The 23,420-nt window shown below is 40.4% G+C and overlaps 2 protein-coding genes across 2 annotated transcripts; one reads left to right on the top strand and one right to left on the bottom strand.

Moving 5' to 3' along the window:
* The first annotated feature begins 1,938 nt into the window (after positions 1-1,938).
* Positions 1,939-6,280, top strand: c6h22orf23 (chromosome 6 C22orf23 homolog). The gene is made up of 7 exons (XM_031754094.2): positions 1,939-2,070; positions 2,297-2,397; positions 2,946-3,008; positions 3,757-3,915; positions 4,083-4,220; positions 4,560-4,660; positions 4,808-6,280. Exons 2-7 carry the CDS (start codon positions 2,304-2,306, stop codon positions 4,901-4,903), a joined length of 651 nt encoding a protein of 216 aa, XP_031609954.1. The 5' UTR covers positions 1,939-2,070; positions 2,297-2,303; the 3' UTR covers positions 4,904-6,280.
* micall1a (MICAL-like 1a) lies at positions 5,011-23,057 on the bottom strand. The gene is made up of 17 exons (XM_039613444.1): positions 22,438-23,057; positions 22,177-22,323; positions 17,691-17,739; positions 14,588-14,729; positions 13,295-13,386; positions 11,999-12,138; positions 10,624-11,213; positions 10,478-10,538; positions 9,871-10,298; positions 8,188-8,576; positions 7,963-8,097; positions 7,707-7,833; positions 7,462-7,552; positions 7,248-7,321; positions 6,652-6,766; positions 6,528-6,574; positions 5,011-6,435 (listed from the first exon to the last, which is right to left on the bottom strand). The coding sequence occupies exons 2-17, from the start codon at positions 22,320-22,322 to the stop codon at positions 6,302-6,304; spliced, it is 2,760 nt and encodes a 919-aa protein (XP_039469378.1). The 5' UTR covers position 22,323; positions 22,438-23,057; the 3' UTR covers positions 5,011-6,301.
* Positions 23,058-23,420: the final 363 nt, after the last annotated feature.

Genomic DNA, 23,420 nt, shown 5'->3' with positions numbered 1-23,420 from the left:
TTTTACAGATGTTTATTTCACAGAGGAGAAAGTTGGAATCAAATGGCAACACACACATTTTTTAAGGCTTCACAGGGAGTCAAATGAGGATGAGGATTAAAGCAATAGTTGTTAACTGTTTATGCCTGAAACACAAAAGAAACATTCTTGGTTTGTCACTGGAAACTTTTATTTTGGAAGTAGAATATGTCAAAAAAGAAAGGGAAAAAAACAATTCCAAAAGGTGCAAACTACACCCTGTACACCCCGAATCATGGAATAATTGCCAGGAAATGTAATTGTTATTCAAGCTTGAGGGTTTATTGAACCGTTTTACAAAATTAAACAATGCATAAATTAATTAATATAAATTTGCATATGTGAGTTTTAATTTGTATCATTTGGGATTTTTGTAGCACTTCATGTGTCTGACAGTATACATCAGGTATTTCAGAGAAATAAAATCATGCTAATGATGCAGAGTTAAATGTATCAAATATGATACACTAGCCATAACAGGATTAAACAGATGCTACATCAAAACTGAACGAGTAGTTTTAAAATGATACAAAAAATAAAATAAAATCATGATAATTACACAGTAACAGTCACTGCAAATAGTTGCAAATAAATAAAAAGGAGATAAATAATGCTGAAAACATCATCTAAGTTTACTGAACTACCATCCATCCTTTGCACGTGTACACAAATTGCTTTAAAGTGCAATAAAATTAAGCCTGTAGACAAATAGCGCACACTCAGTTATTTTTCATTCACAAGTAAACAGATCATTGGCTGTTATCAGATGAAAGGCCGCTATCTATTTAAGCACGCTTTGGCACAAAGTCCAAACTGTGTGGGCACACGTATAGAGACGTTTTATGCACGTTTAATGTTGATAGACATGTTAATTGAAAAAAGAAAACATACATGATTTGAAAAAGCAACTTGCATACTTTTAATATGATTGTGTAAATACCTAAAACAGGTGACTGGCATATAAACATATACTCAAACAAATAATGGATATGTAATCATTTTAATTGTTTGACTCTACAGCAGAAAGTGAGCCTCTTCTGTTTTTGCTGCTTACAGTTTAACACACTTGCGCACACAGGTTGTGTCTGTATTCCCAGTGAGGACGTGCGACTTCTGAGAAGACCTGTGTGTGAAAGGTGATTATATTCTGGCTGCTGTTTATCTGCAGACATTCAGCAAATGCAGGCTGCTGTAGTTCAACAGATAATGATGCCCTGACTGCTGCTGACCCCCGATGACTTGCCCGCCACTGATAAAGACTCTCTCTTGAGAGTCTTTCGAGTGACGACTACACATAAGACGTTCACTATGCAGGTTGAAAGCTGCAATGATCAACTGCTTTATAGACACATTGAATCGTATATGTACAATGACAATAAAGGGCCATTCTGTTCTATTCTATTAAACAAGTTCAATTTAGTCTGTTTATTTGTCACTTCCAAAGGCACTGACTGAAAATGCATTTGTTCATCCCGAGTCTCATGATTAGTAATTAGTTTGCGTTACTCTTAATTATTTTTTTAAAATCCCTTGTAGTTTTAATGATATAATGTCAATATCTTAGTGATCCATATGAGTTTTTTGTTCTATGAAAATGGTATTTATCTATTTTAATTTCTAGCTGGCACTTCTAGTAATTCCTGACTTCCTACCTGTATATGTATTAACAGAATAAAAAAATGTTTAATAGACTCTTGGTAACAAAAATAAAATAAATTAAAATAAAATCAATAACTGATGGAAGCCATTAAAACGGTAATAAAAATAATAATCTGTCTCCCTCTAGTGGCCATAGTTGACACTGCACCACTGTCTTCAAACAATTGGTAAACGTAAAATATCTTAAATACTGGCAAAAAAAAATTTTTTTAAACGTGCAGCTTTATAGTAATTACTTTCTGTCTTTCTCTCTCTTTTTTAAACATATTTCTGTGAGTTAAAACAGGGCTTTTGTTATTTAGTTGCTATAGCAACAAAGTGTTACTGCCGTCTTCCTGAGTTTGAAGTTGGTCTCTTTTTTTAAATACTGGCCTTTCCTTATAAAACAACGAGGTAAGCTTTATTAATGTTATTAGTGTTTAATATTAGATTATTAATATAATCTTTAGTTTACGATATTTGTCTCGTAGATAAACTTTTTTTCCGAAACTTTAGGTCGTGTTGAAGTCATTCATAGACCACAGCGATGAAGTTCATGTTAAATTCAGGAATAAACGCATCATAAATTGAACTAAAACAATGGTATTCTGGGTTGTAATGTCCCCTGTGTGTGTTTTAGTTTGCAGATGGAAACTTCCTCACAGGCTACAGCTAGCAGGGGACTGTGGAACAGCCCCAGAGCCACACAGTTCAGCAAGGAGACCCAGGACATGCTGAGATGTAAGCTGTGCTCCAAAAAAATCTGAGATCACTAAAGAAACATTAATAAAAACCTTAAATTTTCCTCTAGCATACATACATGATGATATCAGTGCAGCAGTTTGAATTAAAAATACAGTGTTGACAGGCTGCAATCAGACTGCCACAGACTGCCCAGCTTTGTTCAACCTAGATGTGTTGATAGTTTTGGATTACTTACTACGTCTTCAAGCAGTTCTTCCAAAGGTTTTAGGCATGTTGGAGTTCAAACCTCAGATAGATTCTCCTGGGTCAGAGGGAAGTTGGGGTTTCCAGATTTGAATATACCCACCAGCGCCTTTCACTCTGAGTGTGAGGCACTTCGGTGTCATTGTCAGTCCTGTAAACACACCATGTGAGCTTTTAGTGGTCAGAACATTTGTTCTTCATCTTGCATGTCCTCAAATTTTATGAAGATATGAGAGATTTTCAGCATGGTCTCAGGATTTATGCCTCTATAGAGTTGTGTTTCCATTTACCGTTGCTGAGGCCTGTGCTGTGTACTCGTATTGTTCTGTTTCTGTGCTCAGTGTTGAAGCAGGAATCAAGGGTCACCAGCCTCAAGAGAAAACAGATCAACAAACAGCCAAAGAGTAAGTTTGTCAAAGGTTTGATTTAGTAACTGTCTTGTATATTCTTATATTTATACTTAAAATATAGTTGTACCAGAAGTCAAAATTTTAGAAGTTAATAACAATATTCCACTCTGTACATGTGACGTATTGCTAAATACCGTCATGATTTTGGCCCTTATGGTGCCATATACTGTTACTATTGGACTTCAGACTGATTTAACACTCGGGCATGATGTCCTGAGAGCAGGTGTACCTGATATGGTTGCCTAAATTATGTGGTTCACGTTGTAACTCCCACCTGCTGTTCAAATCTGTTTGTAAAGAGCAGACACCAAGGGTCTGGATTGGAGGGACAGTGATCTAGGCAGAAATGCCCAGATCTCCCTCCTCCCAGCCACCACCTCTTGTTCCAAGGCATTCCCTGGCAAGCCAAGTGACACAATGTCTATAGCTTGTCTGTTCCGGGTCTCTTCCCAGACACTACCAAAACACCTCACTGTCCTATTTAGATCCCCAACCTCCCTCAGCTGACTCCTTCTAGTGTGGAGAAGCTATGTCTATACTCTGTACCCCTGTCAAATGATCGAGAACCTCGGCCTAGCCCAGGCACCGTTCACAAAGTTTCTTTAAACTGTGAATCATGCAGAGTTTGTCTGGAAGAGTCCCACACTTCAAATATGGGGTTTGACAAAAAGCATAGACAATTAGCAACGCTTCATTTTTTGAAAACAAAAAACTTTTGCTGTTGTAAAATTTTCTCCTTCAGATGAAACAGCTTTGCCTTTCACCTCTGATCCGGCACAGTCTTCTCCTCCTGGTAAATCTGTCCAGAAACACTGGCCAGTCCACACTCAGAAACGCACCGCCGAGGCATGTCGGTCTGGGAACAGCTACGAGAGAGAAAAGTTTCGTCCTGGTCCAACACGTACGTTCTTGAAACTGACATAAATTTCAGTTTGTGTATATTACACGTCATTAATCCCTTCAATTTTTCCCATTTCTTTACTTTTTTTCTTCATTTATTCCATTTTCTGCACTCTTGAGAAAAATTCAGGCTCTGTTTTGCTGAACGTTTTCTTCATGTCACCCAAGGAGACCTAGAGAAAGAGAAGAGGAAGCTTCAGAACATCTTTGCACACGGGACCGAGCAGCCCGGAGCGGGATCTTCTCAGAAACCTCCTCAACATCAGAGCTCAGAAGTACCAAAGAAGATGGATCGCTATCAGGAAGGTGAGGCTGACTGCAGAACAAAACAATGAGGTGGAACGGTTACACCAGCATCATATTTGAATCTTAAAGGGACAGTTTAACCCCCAATTTTCCTCTTGCCTGTAGTGCTGTTTATCAATCTAAATTCTTTTATTGGGAGTCGTTTTGAAGATTTCGGCACCAGAAATGTCTGCCTTCTACATTGTAATAGTGCATGGAACCTTGGGGTGTTTTTAGTGCAACAAAAGATACATTTGAAAACTGAAATTTGTTTTTGTTCGGAATATTTTCTGAGCCTCATGACAAGATAAATGTGCTCACTGACCCTCTGGGTAAGACCATATTCTGTTTTTCCTGCAGTTCTAAATGAAATACAGGAAAGACGACAGTTTCTTGAAGACATGGCCTCCCTGGGTCAGGAGAAAGATTATATTGACATCATCAACACTGAGATATCTCAGGTAAATGGTCTGCTTTGAGCCACTATTAAGTTCATTTAGTATTGTATTTTAATATATATATTTCAGTGACAAGACAGATCAGTAGCAGTTTAAACTGAACTAAGATGAGATCAGATTCACTTAAATATATCCTGGCTCTAATAACAGAAATTACGAGAACTGGAGATAATGGAAAAATCCCACGTTCCCACATCTGACACAAAGACGGAGAGGACAGAAAATGCAGCCAACAAAGAAGACTGACTGTTGTCTTTGACCGGGCGGTCTGCTTCTCTTCAAGCAAGAGACATACCTTCAGTCAGAGCAGAGACACACGCGCACGCCAGTGAATACAACACACATCCACCCAACTGTGTGAATTTCTTTTATTCCTCTGCCTCCCAGTGTCAGTATTTCACACAATCCTGCTGCTGTTTTAGGACAATGTACAAGATGAAAAAAATGTGGTGGCACAGAAGCCCTTTGTTTCAGCTGGACAGGAAGTTAGGCACAGAGCAGAAACAGACAACAGACGCAGCCACACAAGACAAATACATCATCTAAGAGACGAAAACACGAACAGAATGAGTAAACACGTTTACATTAGCTCGAAACTAACGATGTATGCAATAAAATAAATGGCACTCGATATAAACTACTTTAAGGCAAAACACACGCAAAAAGGCATAGTAAAATATAAATTAATGATTGCATACCTCAGGTCCATCCTTCCATAGTTAAAACCATTATAAACTGGGCTTTTGCTACAGTTGATAAAATACTGTACATTTTCTTTTTCTGAACTTCATTATTGCATCTGTTACCTTCCATAATAAAAGGACACCTATCCTGCTTTTCCTTGGAGCTGGAAATGAATAAGTCCCGTTTAAAACTAACCGACAGTTTGGTTTTTTTCTGCAGTTCGCTACTCCTCTAATTTTCTCCTCCAGTCTAACCCACTTATAAATACTCTATCCATGTTCGTGTAATGCTTTGATGACAAGCACCAACACAATTGTAAAACTACTACTGAAGAAACTGAAATACACACACACACATACACAAATAAAATATATATGTATATATAGCAGCTAGAAGTCTTTGATTGAGCTTTTCAAGAGTAGATGCTGCAGTTTCAAGCAAGTTTCATCTGGAAAAAACAACAACAAAAAAGACAAACTTATTGCTACTAGTACCACGGGCTCAACCCAAACATGACATAAAACTTTAAATATCCATACGTGCACCTTTGAAGGAGCAAAGGAGACCACTACTCAAGAGGGTGTAAGTAAAACTAAAAACATTAAAAACTCAAGGATATCAGGGATCAACGTAAGCTGACAAATCACATCTTTGCTGAAGGCCTACAGGGCAGAGTCACTGTGCAATGCAGGGATGTTAAAGCAAAAAGTAATCAGTGCAGTAATACAGAAATCTGCCCAACATGTCACTAGTTTGAATATTCAGAGCTTAAACTTTTTAAAGCACTTGCTGTCAGACACTAAAAGGCAACTGAAAATAGTCACTGAATGAGTCTGGGTGACTTGTGAAGTGCTTAAAAACTGTTTGAGGAGATGTCATAATCTTCATTCAAAATTCTTTAGTCTTCTTAAAATAGGAGTCCTTTAAATATCCTCTTGAACTAGACGTGTCCTCTGCTGTTCAGCTCTTCTCCTTACGCGGGCTGGGACTCTTTCCCGGTTCTCCTTTATGGCTCAGACGCTTGAGCACCTTGATGGGTTTAAACTTTGCCCCTTTTTTCTTCTGATGATCGCTGTCTGGATCCTTCTGAAAGTCTGATGAGGAGTAAAATAGGAAATAAAACTGCATTAAAAATTTAAAGGAAGGAAAAGAGTGCCTTCATGAATCTAATGAAACATCATCGCACCTTTTTTCTTCAGCATCTCTTCCATAAGTTTGTCCTCCTCTTCCTCCCTGTGACAGAACCACAGTTAGACTGCTGCCAGTCTCTACACAACACAGATGCACATGAACTGTCTGTACTCTATTACCTCTGCCTGTCCTGGTCCATGCTGTTGACGATTTGGTTGCGCTGTTCAATGATGGTAACCAGCTCAGCCATCAGCTCCTGTTCCCGACTCTTGTCATCCTCGGTCCAGTCTTTCTCTGATGTAAGGAAAGAAGAAAGGGAAGAAGCAGAGCATGATTAATAATTTAATCTGTTGTTTTATTTCAATTATGTACACTTTGTAGGTGTTCACAAGGTTTATAAATTATTGATGCAATAGCAGAGCATCATTAACTATAAACTAAATGCACATCCACCATCCTGTCAGGTCAGCAGGGAGTCTTGGAGTGCTGGAGATACTGACATTTCATTCATTGCACAAACTAACCAAGAGATTCTTAATAATTCAAACTGAAGATTGATTTTTTTTTTTTATGTGCATTGAGTACTTAAATAATGTAAACAATAATTTTACAGAATATAGTTACTGGGAGAAGCTGAAATTAAACTGGATTGGGCATTTAATGGTTTTTAACCTTCCTGTACCCCATGTGAGAAAGGCCAGTCTGGATAACGTTCCAACCCAGTTATTATGCAGATAAGAATATGACTGAGGACAGATGGAAGTGTCTCAAATACCTGGTTTGTTGAGAAGACACCTCAACTCGTACTCCACATCAGCCTGCCTCTCCTCCAGGTTCTGCTGCTTCGCCCTGCAGTGAGCAACACATTAAGCAACAGTAAGTTCGAAAATATAACCTCATGCTTACTATTCTGAGCATCTGCCTACAGGGTTTATATGTAAAAATAAAACCAGCCATGACGTTCCAAAACTATAAAATGTATATCTTACGTGTAGACCAGCTCAGCTTCCCGTCGAACAAGAAGGTGTTTATCATGAATCAGGGTGAACCAGTCAACCAACAAGTGCTCCTCATCTTCATCTAAATGAAGAAAGGATGAATAACAAATATTAGTCCTCCATTTCTTTATGAGAAGCAGATTTGCTTTTATTAGTTAGAAATGACTATTTAAAAAAACAAAAAGAACAGAAAACTGGTCTTCACTGGACTTTTAAAAAGCGCTGTAATGTGATACCGTTTGGGTTGTCTCTGAGCTTCTTCTCCAGCTCCACTCCCCTCTGCTCCAGCTCATCCAGCTGCTTTTCCAGCTGACTCATCTCCCCATGGATGTCTTCAACTGGGATGTATTGATCTGACTGCACCTGGAAGGATGTTTGGACCACATGACTACTATTTCATCTGAGTTTTACTCTTAAGTGGTGATGTCATTTCTGTCGGTTTTATTTCTGTTTTAATGAGTCTGGGGGTTTTTTTGGGGGGGGGTTATTTACCTTTCGTTTAATAAGTGGGAAGCCATGACCGGGAGCCGGGGGTCTAGCAGGACGGGGGCCTTTTGGCGGTCTGGTTTTAGAATTAGCAGGAGAGGGCGAAGCTTTTCGATTGAAGGGGTTCTCTTTACATATCCGCTAAAAACAGAAAAGATGCAGCTGGATTTTTAGTATGTGCAAAGAGTATTGATATATAAATTGTCTTCTGTTTAAAGGTGGTGCCATTACCTTGTTTTGTGACTGGGTGGCCTCTGAGGCCAGTGGGCTGAGGTTGCTGGGTCGTGGTGGTGGAGGTCGAGGAGCCTTGGTCCCTGGGTTGCGACTGGTCTGTGGAGTGGCTGGAGCTGAGCTGGCATTTGCTGGGACTGGAGAAGGGGCGGGGCTTGGAGAAGGCTGACGGAGATGCTCAGTTGAGGAAGAAGAAGGGGAAGGCTTGGAGTCGTTCGGTGAGCAGATGGAAGGCTCGGAGACACTTTTGGTGAAGTTGTGTTCCTGGTCGCTGCTGCTACTGCCAGCCAAAGGGAGCTGAGAGGAGCTGTAGTCTGAGCCTGAAGACAAACTCTCTGTACTGAGAGCTGGAGAGGGGGAGCAAGAGGAGGACTGAGAATGAGAGAGAACTGAAGAAGAAAAAAGGTTTTGAAATAATTTAAAAAACAGCAGGGACAGAAGAAATTAAAGAGGAATAAAAAGTAGTTGGGACAGATTGAAACATTGGAATAAAGAGAGGATAAGGGGAAAGAAAATACAACATTATTATTTTTAGCATCTATTAGCAACACATCTCTTTTCACCTATTTTTAGTCTGTGACTATTTAGAATAATTTTTTTATTATTACTATTTTTATCAGCTGTGCACATCGTTTCCGCTCACCTCTTTTGAAGTGCCAACTTGTCTGTTAAATTAGAGGTTGTTTAATTTCACATCAGACAAACTAATCTAGGATTAAAGTGACTAACAACAACACATAAACTTCACACTACTATACTGCACACATTTTGAAAATTGGATGCTCAAAGTTGGACAAATGTGCCTTTTATCTATTAAATGGATAAAATGGAAAGTAAAACACAATATTATAAATCACTGGGTTGTAAACTTGTAAACTTCAGTCTTGATCAATCACAATCAGGGTTTGCAACTGAAAATCAAATATGAATTTAATTTTGTCCTGTTACACGTAACTCAGTATACCTGGCAGTTTAACTAGAGACATAAATAGAGAGTGAACAAATAAACTGAGAGGAAATTCTGTTGCACAATAGTGCTTGCACCCCTTGCAGAGCCAATCAACAACAAACACTTTGTCAGTAGTTGCAAATATCTGCCCGAATACATTACCAGGATGGCTCCCGAATGGTGACCCTTATGTTACTATGAAAATCCCGTTCTATGCACTGTGTGTTCAATGTCTTTACTATTGTTCAGCATATTTAGACGAATCTATCTTTTCCAGAAACACTAGTTAGCTCATCATCAATCACTTCCTGAGAGCTGTGTTACAAGTTAGAAGCACATTTCCATGGTAAAATGACCTCATTCACAATGAGTCAAGTACTGATAAATTACAAAAATATGGATAAGTGATGTAAACGTAAGAGTATGCCCCCTGAAAAAGTCAATCCTAGTGCATAATTTTGGGCACAGCCATGTTTCATAAGGGACTTTGCTTTCATACAGTTTAACTGCAGTCATATTGGTGTTTTCATCTATAAACTTCAAATTTCTTAACTGTTTACACTGAGTTTACAAACCCACTGAATCAGGTGGCACTAAAGAAAATGACCTATAATGTTTCTTTCTGTAATTTCTTTACAAACATTTGATAAAACATCAAATAGTTAAGTTACTGTTTGATATTTGTAAAGCACAAAGGTGATGCTCTTGGTGTTTGTGGTTCTGATAAAACCGACCTTGGTTACTGGTGGGTGGCCGAGGAGCACGAGGTGCAGGCCGTTTCTTGCTCTTGGTGCTTGCAGGACTGACAGAGCGGGATGAGCTTCGTTTATTAGTGGGAGTGTCTGCACCCACTGCGTCTGCTGCCTGAGTGATGCTGTACCATGGGTGACTAGACACCACCGTAGGTGGAGGTGCTCCTCCCTCACTCCCTTCTTCCCCATTTCCCTCGTTATTTTCGTCGTCGTCTTCATCCTCGAACGGGTTGGAGGGCTGAGGGGGCGTGCTGGGTCTGGAGCCCTCCCCTTTGAGAGAGGACAAAGAGCCTGTGTTTGGAGGTGTTGCCAGTCCAGCAGGGGGAGGGGGAGGGGCTGGTGCTTTCTTCTTCTTGGGTTCTGACTGAACCAGCGCGAGCCAAGGTGGGTCTTTGGGTTTATGGGTGCCACTGAACAGTGAGACACAGATAGTGATGGAAGGGAGGGTCACACAGAGGAAGACAACAAAGTACATCCACATGGAAGCATGGAGGGTTAAACAATTAGAGCACACACTGCAACAACATGACAAACACTATGGAGGTGTGATTAACGCACGTGAAATGGCATTTAAGATCAATTCAGCTACCTTGCAGGAGACTGTGACCTTCCTCGGGGTTTGGGAGGAAGTGGAAGCTTCTGAGTTTCACCTGGGATATTAAGAAAAGCGTTGAGCATGACTATAAACAAATGATCCTGCTATTTTTAGAAACTTACTGTGCAAAAACTACTTACCGACTGCAGGACTGTCTGCTGTGCGGGAGAGTCGAGCCCGTGGCGCAGGGCGAGGTGGAGGGGCGGGATCAGAAACCCGGCGGGGCGCAGGCACTGGCCGACCGGTAACTTCAACATGAGGTGTAGAAGGGAGGTCTCCATTTGCTGTGTGTTTGGCTGATGTTTGAGTTTCTTCTTCTTCTTTCTCCCCGTCCTCCTCTTCATCGTCACTCTCATCGAAAGGGTTGGGAGGTGTGGCAGAGCGTTGTTTGTCCTCTGCTTCGATGGTACCGTCTTCATTTGTTTTTTCTAAACCGTCTTTGCTTGTTGTAACGGGAGCGACCGTGACAGAGTCATCGGCCGGAACGTCAGTATCGTTCGTTTCCTGTACTGGAGTCTTTGCCTGGCTGCCATCAGAGGGCGCCGTGTGAGGAACTGTGCTGCGACCGGTCCTGGCAGACTGTCCCGACGCTGGTCTCTTACTAAGATCGGGCTCACCATTCTGGTTGGATAAAGCATTTCGATTAAGGTGATGTGCACAGACAAGTGCCCCAGAGTCGCTTCCTAATTTGTAAGATCCAGGAAGCAGTGTGCTGTGACACTCAGTGCACCTGAGAAAACAAAGAAACAAAAACAGGAAGTGTGACAAAAAATAAACAATTGTTTTTAGTGACCTGTTTGCAAAAAGGATTCATGCATTATTAATGTATACCAAACAGCACCTACAGTAGATATATGAATTGAAAATATTCAACAGGTGAAACATAAACATTTCTTTGTGACGATGTCACAGGAAACCGGACACACCTGTTCTGACAAGACAGCTAATTTTAGCTGTAGTGTGAAGCCTATGTGCAGCTGCTACAACTCAGAGTGAAAAATTAACTGTTGTGTCCACCCAAAATATGTGACCAGCTCTTTGAAAAGCTGAACTTCTTACATCTTCAATCAGAAAAATAGCACCCATATCATAGTAACTAACACTGAAAGTAATCAAAACAAAAACATTTATAAACAAATAGCTAAGGGGAATTTACTGATATTAAAAGAAATAAAAAATAATGCAATGGCAAATACAAACAGTAATAACTCTGTTATAATATGTTATATATATGTAATAAGTTGTAATAAATGTTTTCTAATTAACATTTTTTTTTTAAAAACAAAAAGATAAAAAGGATCCAGTTCAAATAGAGCTAAGCGTCTTACTCACACACAAATCTGAATCCAACACCTGATAGTGCACAATATCCTCTGTCACAGGTTGACTCGATAATTCGGGTCTTGTTTTATCAAGTTTTTAAATTGTTTGGCGGCCATACCCAGAGGGAGGGAGTAAGCCTTGAGGAGAGGAGGTGAGGACAACATGACAAATGAGTAGAAAGGGAGCGCTCACTTGAAACAGTTGCGATGGTAGAGCTTGCCGTCCACCAAAAACCTTTGCACCAGGTGGACGTGTTTCTGGCAGGCGGCGCAGGTGCTGCTGAGAGTGCTCCGCTTGACTGCTCCAACCGCTTCGATGCCTGTCTGCACGGACTGGATCGGCAAGTACATGCGACCGGGGACGTTGTTCGCAGGAAGGGGGACAGGGAGGAGACATCAGGGGAAGGGGGAAGATGGAGAGTAATGGGGGAGGGGGGAGATCATATACGGAGTCAGGATTTGAGGATGTGGATTGTTCATTCTGTTAAGCTAGCTACATCTACTTGGTTATCTTATTTTTGGTGTTCAAGTGAAAACATCATTTGATTAATTCAAAGTACGTAAAAAAAAAAATCAAAAGAATGAAATGATAAAAAGATGTTTATTAGTAAAAAAACAATTTTAAAAAAACAAACAATCCAAACAGCTTTGGTTAGTGGCTCTGGGAGTCCCACATTTGGGATATGGTTGCTCTTCAGGACTGAGATATAGCTTTTTTTGTTTTTTTTCTAGGTGTTAAGTAAATATAGGGGTTAGAAGCAGCATATTCCAAAACTTGGCACACAGTGTTAAGAAACTACAACTGTTAGTCTTTTATCCATAGGAGACTGTTAAGAAAGACTGACCTAACAGTTCTGCTTTCACCTCCAAGCCCACCCTCCCACCCCCACCCTACTGCCTAGGCTCAGGACCAGAGAGCGGAGGGGGGGTGAGATGTGAGGACGGAGAACAGGTAGAGGAGGGAGTGGAATGAATTTCCATCTGAAGAAGGGAGGAAGGGTGAGTGGGGGAGTGATGAGGAGAAAAGCAGTACATGGGAGTACGGGATGGAGGAAAGGTGTTGAAGGGCATGCGAAAGAAAAGAGAGACAGGATACAGAGGCTATCTTTATAGACTTATTCTACCACCTTTGTTGGGCTGTTTCCCCTGCTGTGCTACACAGAGCTCACATAGGAAGTTGACATAAAAATCCATATTTGGATATTCTACACTTTTGTAGTAAAAATAGCAGATTTACACGGTGTAATAACTCCACATAATACATGCAACAAGATTGTTAAATCTTTCAAGGCTTCAAATGCCATTTCAGTGGGATTATTCACTCCATAACAGGCCATCATAATTAAAGTATTTTGAGTGATCTACAGCTTGCTACCATGCAAACTCTAGTAGACACCATGCCAAGCTCCTAGACATTAATTAGGCCTAATAGGCTCAAACAGATAAAAGAATAAAATGCTTCTCCTGGTGCCAAGTCTCATATACTTACCTCAGTCTTATCTTCCAGAGGAGTTGGAGGCCTTTTCTGGGCTGGCTCATTGAGACCAGCAGTACTGAGCCTCTTCATACAAGGAGGGTTTGCTGTGTTAGAGAAACAAGGGGAAGCCAGTTAATGGCAAATTTCTTGTACAAGTTATTATCACACCCAAAATTTAAGCTGTTGTGCAGTCCAGTTTCTTGTGAGTTATGATGAAATGAGAAATGAAGTGAGACTTTTCATAAATGGCACCACTTTTAAATTAAAGTGACAAATATACCCAGGTACTAGCTCCAACCCTCTAGGTCAGGGGTGGGCACCGAGGGCCGGTGTCCCTGCAGGTTTTACATGTGTCCTTGAACCAACACAGCTGATTTAAATGGCTAAATTAGCTCCTCAACACATCCTGATGTTCTCCAGAGGCCTGGTAACGAACTAATCATGTGATTCAGGTGTGTTGACCCAAGGTGAGATCTAAAACCTGCAGGGACACCGGCCCTCGGGGCCTGGAATTGCCCACCCCTGCTCTAGGTTCATGTCTCCCTATTGGTAAAGTTGACCAGGTTGCATCTGTGGTGTCCCCCTCTTTATTTTTCATTTATGCAAGTTATCAAACACTGAATGTGTGTGTCTTTGTTCACTGGCATAGGCAGCAAAGAAAGTGGAGGATGATGATGATGATGATATGACCCAATCACAGCACTTAGAGTTGAAGGTGAGGACAAAAGAGAGACTAAACTGACATCTAATAAAAAAGATTGACTTTTTCCTTTGATTGACGATTGCTACAGTAGTGCATAAAAACAAAACACTGGCATTTCTTTTTTTCAAACCATCCCAACATACATTCTAGTTTGTTTTTCCTTTATTGTCTTTTGTTTTTAAAATCCGTCAGTCATAATCCAGCATCTTTGACTGCAGCTGCGGATAGTAATCTTTGATGTGCTCTGACAAGCTGTTTCATGCCGGAGGGCAACTCTAACCAAAACCTGCTGCAGATAAAGAACTGGTGCATGTGTCACTACACTGAGCTCACCGAGGCCGCAAAGGAGAACAAGGACTACTCTGACAAACTGCAGTTCAAGATGGTGGAAAAGGAGTCAATCCAGGGATGAGGAAGATACTGGAGAGACAGCTTTTATATAATCACATTTACCGCAGTTTGCCACAAATGCAAAAAATATCTGCAGGAAACACTAAAATATATCACTGAAGAAAGAGCTTACCGAGTCTGTAATAGCATCTACAATAACAAGTGAAAGGTTATATATGTGTATGTGACAGAGTTCACACAGTTGCACGCACCCTGAGACTTGTTGTTGAAGAAGTTGTAATACTGGGACACGTATGTGATGATGCTAAGCCGGTCAGGCACTTTCATAGACACCATGTCTTCTGGGTCCAACAGGGCTGGAATCCCCAGTTCAGTCTCGGCCACTTCAAACGCCTTTCAATGAGAAAGAATGAGGAAAAGAGGATAAGGGGAAAGGAAGTAGAACAAGCAGGAAACAAAAGGAGATGTTGGTGATGAGACAGGAACCAGTGAGCTTAGATGCAAGACAAAACTTGAGTAACAGCGGGGTAAACTGACCTCTTTTTTTATTAAAGATAAAAACCTTGATAAGCACAAATTTGGTAGCAACTCAGTTTGTCCTGTTGTTGAAACCTAATGTGGTATCTTGGTATGACTTCTATCAGTATTTCATTTCTTTATTATTAGCAGTTGCAGTGGAAACTTGTGGGAGTGTGGTCTCTGTATTATTCAGGAGAATGACAATGATTGCTGGTTAACCTTTCAATGCTTTAAGCACCTACAAAAAAAGAAAAGAAAAATCCCCTCACTGCACTGAGCCTGCAGGAGAAATCTTATCTCAAGATGAAATAAATAAAACCAAAACAAGTGGAAAGGCTTGACTGGATGTGGGTCAGAAAGTATGCCTCTCTTTATCATTTGGGTGTTTCTAGACTTTGTTTAGACGGAGAGATAAGTTAGGCAAATGCAGATCACAGTGAAAAAAAAACAAAAAACATCCGCCATTTGCAGATGATGTTTACATTTATTCCTTTGAGAAAAACCAGCAGTGAGAAAAAAAAAAAATTCCAGTAAAGAAATGATACTGCAAACAGCATTACATAACAACGTACCAGCACGGTTCTGAAACAATGAGGCCTAGAAATGCTTCACATCACAATTAAAGTGAAACTAACGCTAAAAATCCCCAAACATGTGGTTTCTAAAATCAGTCTTAACCTCCCCACACCTACTATTAGATAGTTAAAACTGAGAAACCTTATGAACACACACACTCACACACAGGTACTCATAAATGCACACCATCTTGGTCGGCAGCTGCCTCCAAACACATCATGTATCATTAATACTGTGTGCTGCTCAATAACATTTAATATTTATTATTTATTTATTATTATCATCATTGTGGCATTATAGGTATTGATTTTATTGCAATTATCCACTTCATATGAGTACATGATTCTTTGCAGTGATCCACAGCTAACAGACTCAGAGTAGTGAGATTTAATGCTGCAGAGGCCTTGAGGCAGATACTATCTAAGTGATGGATCTTTTAACACTTTTCAGCCCAAATCGGGTCAGGAAGACTTTTCTCTTGTATTTTACACTTTGTTAGGCCTAGGATTTGTTTTTTGTTTTTTTATTTGAGCACGGTGAGTGAGTGAAGTGAAACCGATGTAGTTATTTCTGTAGTGGCAACCCAACAACCAAAACAGCTACTTGAGGGAAGCTAAAGTAGTTTCCACCTCGTGCTGAAAAATCTGTGGCTCACGATGACAAATACTTCTAACATTTTATTTTTGGATTTGAATCTAAAAACACAGACAAAAACTGGGTGTACTGGATGAATGACAGAAATGAGATGACACAAAAAGTCTGCAGCTTCTTTCTGGCTCGAATTCCCCTCACTTGGTCACCTATGACTTTCCTAAACAGACCACTCTGTGACCCAAAGTGCCCAAGTGATGCATCAACACCAACCAGGCATCATCAAAAACCTGAAAAGATTGTGTAACACAATAAAAAAAAGATCATATTACTCCGGTTTTAGCTAACCTCCACTGGCTTCCTGTGAAATTTCGTATTGATTTTAAAATTCTGCTACTCACTTATAGAAATTTTAAATAATATGGCGCCTAGCTATTTAACAGAACTTCTCCATTTGTATAACCCCCCAGAAAAGCACTAAGATCCTCTAACCAGATGCTCTTAATGCAACCTAGGTCTAGGCTGAAAACCAGAGGCGATCGTGCCTTTGCTATCGCAGCATCTAGACTATGGAATAATCTCCCTATTGCCATTCGTACTTCTGATACTATTCAGTCTTTTAAATCTCGCTTAAAGCTTCATCTTTTTACTTTGGCTTTGACTTAAGTTAGTTGATTATCATTTGGCAGGCTTCTGTGTTCGTCTTGTGTTGCTGTTGGTAAATTATTTTACTCGCTCCTAATTTGTGAAGCACTTTGTTCGAGATTGTTGTTTTTAAATGTGCTATATAAATACATTTTGATTTGATCTGAAAAAAAGAAAATGTTTGCAGCAATAACATTTGCTACCAATGTAATGTAATCCACAGCGATTCTAAAGGTTAACAATAACTTGAAACCTGCACAGTAGGAGCTCCTGGCTTGAGTCTCCATGTGACAGCAGTAACATATAAACAGCGATTCGGCATTTAGTGAGTCTATCAGCACCTCCTACATGAAAGGAGACTCAAAAGTCATTCCAGGAGACAATCAACCCCAAATACACTTATGAAACTTACAAATGGATCTTACATGGTCAATCAAACAGCATGCTTTCCACATAATATTCACTCCAGTTTAGACGTGACAATTACTTTCTTCCTTTATAAGAATTCTTTATAAGCTTTTCACTTCTCCTAAAGCTGCGGGAATTGAAAAACAAAAATTAAAACAACAAAGAACTGCCAAAGCTGAGCTCAGACTGAAAGGAGACTTCCATTCCAACCCTCAATGTTCTCCTGGCTTCAAAACCATGTGGAAAAAAACAGCCAAGGAAATAAGATTTTTAAGTTTTAGGCTGTTTTTGATGTACTGCTTTACAAAGCTGCAAACTCTGCACTTTTGCACTGAAAATCCTCACTTCATGGTTTCTCCACAGGCTTATGTCAAGAATTTTGTTTTTTCTGACACCGAGTGCTCTGGCTTCCTCCCTCTGACTCTCTGCCCTTCAGCAGAATTAAGTAAGAGTCTCTCTTCACATCACGCACACACTCCACTTACACCCACAAATACATAATACGTTTCTGGCTACACATAAGCTAGGGATTTTTAAAAAATGAGTTTCCAAATGACTCAGGTTTCTAAAATGACATCATTCAGGACAAAACATATAGTAGTAAACGTGACTCACCAGGCGGTTATTCTCGTAGACATTCTCCTTAGACAGTGAGCCAAAATCTCTGCAATGACAGAAAAAGGTTAAAACAACATTTAGGATAAGGCTGAAGATAAGGCAGCCAGCATAGTTCTATGCTGGCAACAGCCCTGTTTTTCGATCACAAATCTTACAGATGCCTCTGATAATACAACTTCTCAACCCATGGTGTTACTGAACATTCCTACATACAACTTGCTCAACTATTTGCACACATATTATAGACTATAAGCTATAATATAAATAGATTATAAGCTATTATTTGCCTGACAGCATAACAAACTGCAATGGTGAGCGGTTACTGCTCCCACCTACCACTGCTGACAATCTCAAAAACCGCCCTTAAATGATGCCTGATGCCAGAGCAAAAAGAAAGAAGCAGCAGGAGCGATGGGCCGATAATTACAAGGCTCTGCTCTAAAATGCCCAGAGCAGGGCTCTAAAGCCAGTTTCTCACCAGTAAACATCCTGCAGTAAAACTGGAAAAAATGTCTGAGGAGCTGTGGGATGAATGTGCATAAGTAAATGTGTGCAGTGGTCTTGGACAACAGTATGGCAGGGGGGAAAAAAAAGAAAAACCCACCATGAACCTAATGAGTGCTTGTGGAAACCATGTGGAACTTTCAAGAAGGCAAAATCCTGTGAATGAGCTCCGTGTTGGAGCCACACAAAGTGACCTCTGTTCTCTCTAATCTAATTCCCGTGGCCACAAACGCACTGAGCAGCAACTCTAATATCAAGACTGGGTCAGCCTGAGTCCACCGTGTCAGCATAACAGACATCGCCAAAATAAAAAGTGCAGCAACTCAAAAAATAACAAAGATTTTAGATTTTCATGCCTCACAGAAAAAAAAGAAAAAAAATCTGACTGGGATGTTGAAATGCTGTGTGTGATCAGCATGCACATCTAATCCACAGTGACTCAGTCTCACTCCAAGGTTTATTTTAGGTGAGAGAGCGAGAGAGAGAAAAAGTGTGTGTGTGCGTGCATGCCTGCCTGTGTGTGTGTGTGTTAGGCGGTAGTGACAATCCACATGATCAAAACCTGGCTTGAACCAGTACATCCGCTAAATCTGGTTTAGTCAGTTGGAAAAGCTTGACAGAATAAGATCGGCTGATGTTATGACAGTGAATAATTAAGCACTAATCAAGGAGTAGGTGAGACAGCAAGTGGGTTACAGAGATTTTAAAAATATAAAACAAAGCAGCAATAAATTAATACAATTTTATTTAAATACAAGTTTTAAAAAGACACTTTATGTGCACTTCCATTAACTTTGCCATGAATGACTTCTGGGCTCCACATCTACTCCATCTCCACTGGGCTGACTGACACGTGTCCTCATCTAAAGGACGATAAGGCCATCCAAGTCTCATCTGCATCAGTGTGCCATTTTTCAATGAAGCTTCAGTGGCTGCAGAGTAAAGGGCAGCACTTCTACTACAAACGACCTGCACTTGCATTAGAGCTAAATCCAGTTCGACAGGCGGAGGTCTCAGCCGCAGATTAGTCTGACGGGCTGTCTGTCTGGATCAGAGGGAGTTCGGCAGGGCCGCTGCAGCTAGAAAGAAAGCTGAACAGCGAGGCATGCTGGGACACAAATTAAAGAGGCAAAGCTTGAAAGCTCCCAGTTTGCAGAGTTTAGGATTTGTCTAATTCCTGTACTTTCAGCATTACTGCTGTGCTGTTTATGCAGATAAAGTCCACTTCACTGTTTAAGTGAAAGTTTGCTCTGCTTCCATTCAGTCCAGTTTGCTCACCTGAGAGATGAACAGCACGAGCCACATGCTTACTGTCCAAAATCATTTATCAGGCCACATTTTGCCTCTTTTCTTCAAACGACACTGGGATGACACGTGGTTAATGGTACATTTTACTGCAGTCTGTGGGAAAATTCTAGCCCTTCATAACAATCTGTTCAGAACAACGAAGCATCCATAGTTCATTTTTTTTGCCCCAGATGTTATAAATCAAGTTCACTCCTTTCCTGTACATTGGTGTGCCTTTGCCCCTCCCTCAGGAATTCAAATTCAAGGCTTTCATAGGTGAATCTGTGGAAGAACCTGCCTTTGTCTCTGGATCACTCAGGAACTCTTATGGCTTATGACCAGTTCCAGTAACCTGTGACAGTTGGCTCTCAGCTTTCTGATGCTCGCAGGTCTCTTGAAGCATGAAAGCCCCTTTTTTCACCCCTGTCTGCGGGTAGGGCAGCAATGACCGCCGGGGACTGGCAGTTGCCCTTGAAAGACAGGCTTTATGGTCAGAAATGTCAAACTGGGCAAAGTGTTTATCATCTCTATGATTTGTTTCTTTTGTAAACGCTTGCTAATCGCTCATCTGTGGGGCTTCTGCTTTTTTTTGTGGCACCTTCAGTGGTTATACAGCATGCCACCAGTGTTGGTAGGTTACCATCCTGACTGATTTTGTGTTTGTCAGACACCAGTAAAGACTTTTCTTATTTTTTAAGCCAATTTTCCCAAAGAATAAACTCAATAAAATTTAATTGAAGACAGAGTGCTTCTGTGGTTTAATACAGTCATACTCGCATCACATGTCTAGCAAGTTTTCCTGGGTTTTGTTTTTCATAACTTATAGTTGCCACAAAATCTCCAACAAATCTGGGCTTTTCTCAAGGCACACCACTGTATTTTGTGAATTCTGATTGAAGAGAAAAAATAAAATAAACACATTCACATTTAGTGTACAGCAGCATATGCAAAACAAACACAGGATAGCTTGGGTGCACTGTAAAATTTCAGCCTGTTTGTCACTTGTACAGGTGGCTAAAGGTGGCTCACTGTCACTCAAGTGAAAAAGAAAATTACTGTTTTGAATCTCTACTAAAAAGACGGCGAGTCATCATGTCCTCCTCCCTATACCCAACCCTTGTTAATAACATATACACGCTGTAGTGTTTTATGGTAACCTCTGTACTCAGTGTGTAGGTGTGAAACACAGATAGAAGGGGAAGTGTTATTACAGGCAGAGCGTCGCTTGTCAGGATGACTTTGACATGCCACATTGGCCACTCGCTCACATAGCAGAGCTCACAACATTACAGGAGGCTTTTTTCTTTAAGTGTCTGTGACAAAATATAATTCAAACATAGAGAGTTGAAAAATGAACCGTGTCCTCCAAGATAACACTGCCATACTTAGGTATGTTAGTAAGGTGCTTTGAGATTTTTACTTAAATACAGTGAAAACATCTAATTTAACTGCAGTTAAATCATTAATAACTGGATTTTTGTCTTTAACCTACAACACTACTCCTACTGTAGCAATGCCATCATTACTACATGGGAGCAGTAAATGTGAAAATGTATGGAAAGTTAAAAAGTACAAGTTGTTTGAATCATAAAGGCATAAAATATTATTATAGTTTAGTCACAAAACCTTGACATGTGGTTTTGTATATGACTTTCTGCTGTGAGTTGCACTGGAACATTTTCTGTTGGAGAAGTGGGATGCATGACCATACCCTAGTGAACCACATTATGTATGCATATGATCTTGTGCTATTTAGTTCTAGCAGTTCTGGTCTACAGGGGCACTTTACCACATGTCCTGTTTATGGTACAAAACAGGATACCAAACAAAGTGTCTGTAAGAATGCTGTCATGATTTACAGAAGCAAAGAAGACAAACATCTAAGATTTCCTGATTTCAAACAGTGACAATCCTACGGATTCCATTAAAGTAAAAATATCCTGGGCGTTCTATTACAGATGAAATGACAGATGATGGAGATAATTATAGAAAATGATGTATGGTGTATGCACAAGCACACACTCTCTTGTGCAAGTATGGATAGAGTGAAGATGTCTCATACTGTACCCGTCTCTGTAACAAAAAAAGTTACACAGACTTCACGTAGCTTATAATGATACTGTGAGATTACAAATGTTCCTTAAGCAATCGCAGATCACTAATTACATGACAGAAAAAATTGGTTGGTTGGCTTACTTTAAAAGGAGTGGGGTAAGGATTGTTTTTCCCACTTGGGTTCGTGGTTTCGTCTCCATTTTTAATAGTCTTGACTATGGTCCAGTGTATTAAAATTGTTAAATTATTAAAATTGTAAAACTTAAGTTATATGTTATTATGCAATGGTTACTTGAGGTCAAACTGGGCTATACGTGTATGTGGCCTTTAAGTTTAAGGAGTCTGACAGCTCTTCTTTACAGCACAGATGAGTTCAGATGGCTCTTGTCCTGACAGGTCTTGTTCTGCATTGGTGTTTTGAATGGATGAGTTACCCTTAGTAATCCTGAACCTCAATTCAGTCACAAAAGAAAACAGTTAGCAGCCTGTCACGCCTCAAAAACCAGTATACCTTTCAATGGAGGCAGCTCCTACACAAAAAAAGAAACAGTGTACCACAGATTAACCTTACCGTTAACTTAACCTGCTTCTAACTTCCTTTTACAGTACCGTTTATGTTACACTTGAGGTTACTTACATCAGATCTGGTCTGAAGCGATGAATAATGGCACAAAACGCCAGCCCGTCTCGAAAGGACGTAGACATGTCCTTAATTTGCACATCGTTGTAGTTCTCACACTGTATCCGACACCACTCCTGGAGAGCCTTCAGAGATCCCATCATACTACAGACAAATCCGATGGGGAAGGTGGTGAACTTGGATTAATCGACCTTTATTTGTTGACGGGACAGAGACAGCGACGACGGCCAGGCAACACCCGAGCTGCCGATACGTTACCTTCATGAGCAGCCACTGAGTCACATTGGAAAAAAACGAGCATGTCTTACGAGCTAGCTGGACGATGCCCAACTTTACCAACTGCAGCAAGCACCGTGTGAAGTTCACCTCCCGTGTGCGGTTATTCAGACTGTGGTGACTGTGGAATGAGTGAAAAACACGGCTGATTTCCCGAGCTGATAACGGGAGCTCGCCCTCAAAAGTTCTTGACGTAGCCGAGTTAGCTAACTGGCTGCAGTGGCTTGCTGTTTGACCCCACTTTGCAGGTTTGCTGTATATGTGTAAAGTGTTGTTTCACGCAGTGATGCAGTTTCAGTCGAAGCAGGTGCAGAATTTCCTCTGTGAAGTGGACCGCAAGACCCGCACTAGGCTTTTGTTTGCAAGTGCAGTGACTACAACGGCTAAAAGACTGGTTTAAAAAAAAAGTCTCTTTAGTCCGTTGCCCGCGACGCCATCATTTATGTACCAATACAATTAAAAGTAACCAATGAAAAAATAAAAATCCCGCACAGGAAGTGCAACTCCAGCCGAACAGCGCTGATTAAAACACTGACAGCCTGGCCAAGCTGCCAACCTACAATATCCCGTTTCTCTCGCTGCTCTCATCGCCCAACAGGGGGAGCTACACCCATTCACGGGCTGCTGTCTTCTTCTTGTATTGGAATTGACGGAGACATGCATCAGCCCTGCATTGCTGCCCTCCTCAGGTAACTTGTATAATACAGGGTTGGCGCACGGCCATTTGACTTTACTGTATAACTAGAAAAAAATGCTCCCTCCTACAGTGGGGGAAATAGTTATTTGATCCCCTAAATTTGTTGTAAGCTTGCTTATTTACAAAGAAATGAACAGTGTCTATTTTCTATTGTAGTTTAATTTGAATGGAAAATTACAGAACATCAACCAAAAATCCAGAAAACACATTTAATCAAAGTAATGAATTGAGTGAGTTAAGGATTTGAAACTCTACAGCCCAGCCAGAA

The sequence above is a fragment of the Oreochromis aureus genome, linkage group 6, assembly GCF_013358895.1.
Source record: "Oreochromis aureus strain Israel breed Guangdong linkage group 6, ZZ_aureus, whole genome shotgun sequence".
NCBI classification, from domain to species: domain Eukaryota; kingdom Metazoa; phylum Chordata; class Actinopteri; order Cichliformes; family Cichlidae; genus Oreochromis; species Oreochromis aureus.
Note: the sequence above shows the minus strand (reverse complement) of the source record. Positions and strands in the feature narration are given on the sequence as shown.

Coding starts and splice junctions, on each gene's coding strand:
- micall1a (XM_039613444.1), bottom strand. CDS start 22,322: ATGATGGGATCTCTGAAGGCTCTCCAGGAGTGGTGTCGGATACAGTGT. Junction 7,322..7,461: donor GAAGCTGAGCTGGTCTACAC/GTAAGATATACA, acceptor TGCTCACTGCAG/GGCGAAGCAGCAGAACCTGG. Junction 6,575..6,651: donor ATGGACCAGGACAGGCAGAG/GTAATAGAGTAC, acceptor GTTCTGTCACAG/GGAGGAAGAGGAGGACAAAC.
- c6h22orf23 (XM_031754094.2), top strand. CDS start 2,304: ATGGAAACTTCCTCACAGGCTACAGCTAGCAGGGGACTGTGGAACAGC. Junction 3,916..4,082: donor GTTTCGTCCTGGTCCAACAC/GTACGTTCTTGA, acceptor ATGTCACCCAAG/GAGACCTAGAGAAAGAGAAG. Junction 4,221..4,559: donor GATGGATCGCTATCAGGAAG/GTGAGGCTGACT, acceptor TTTTTCCTGCAG/TTCTAAATGAAATACAGGAA.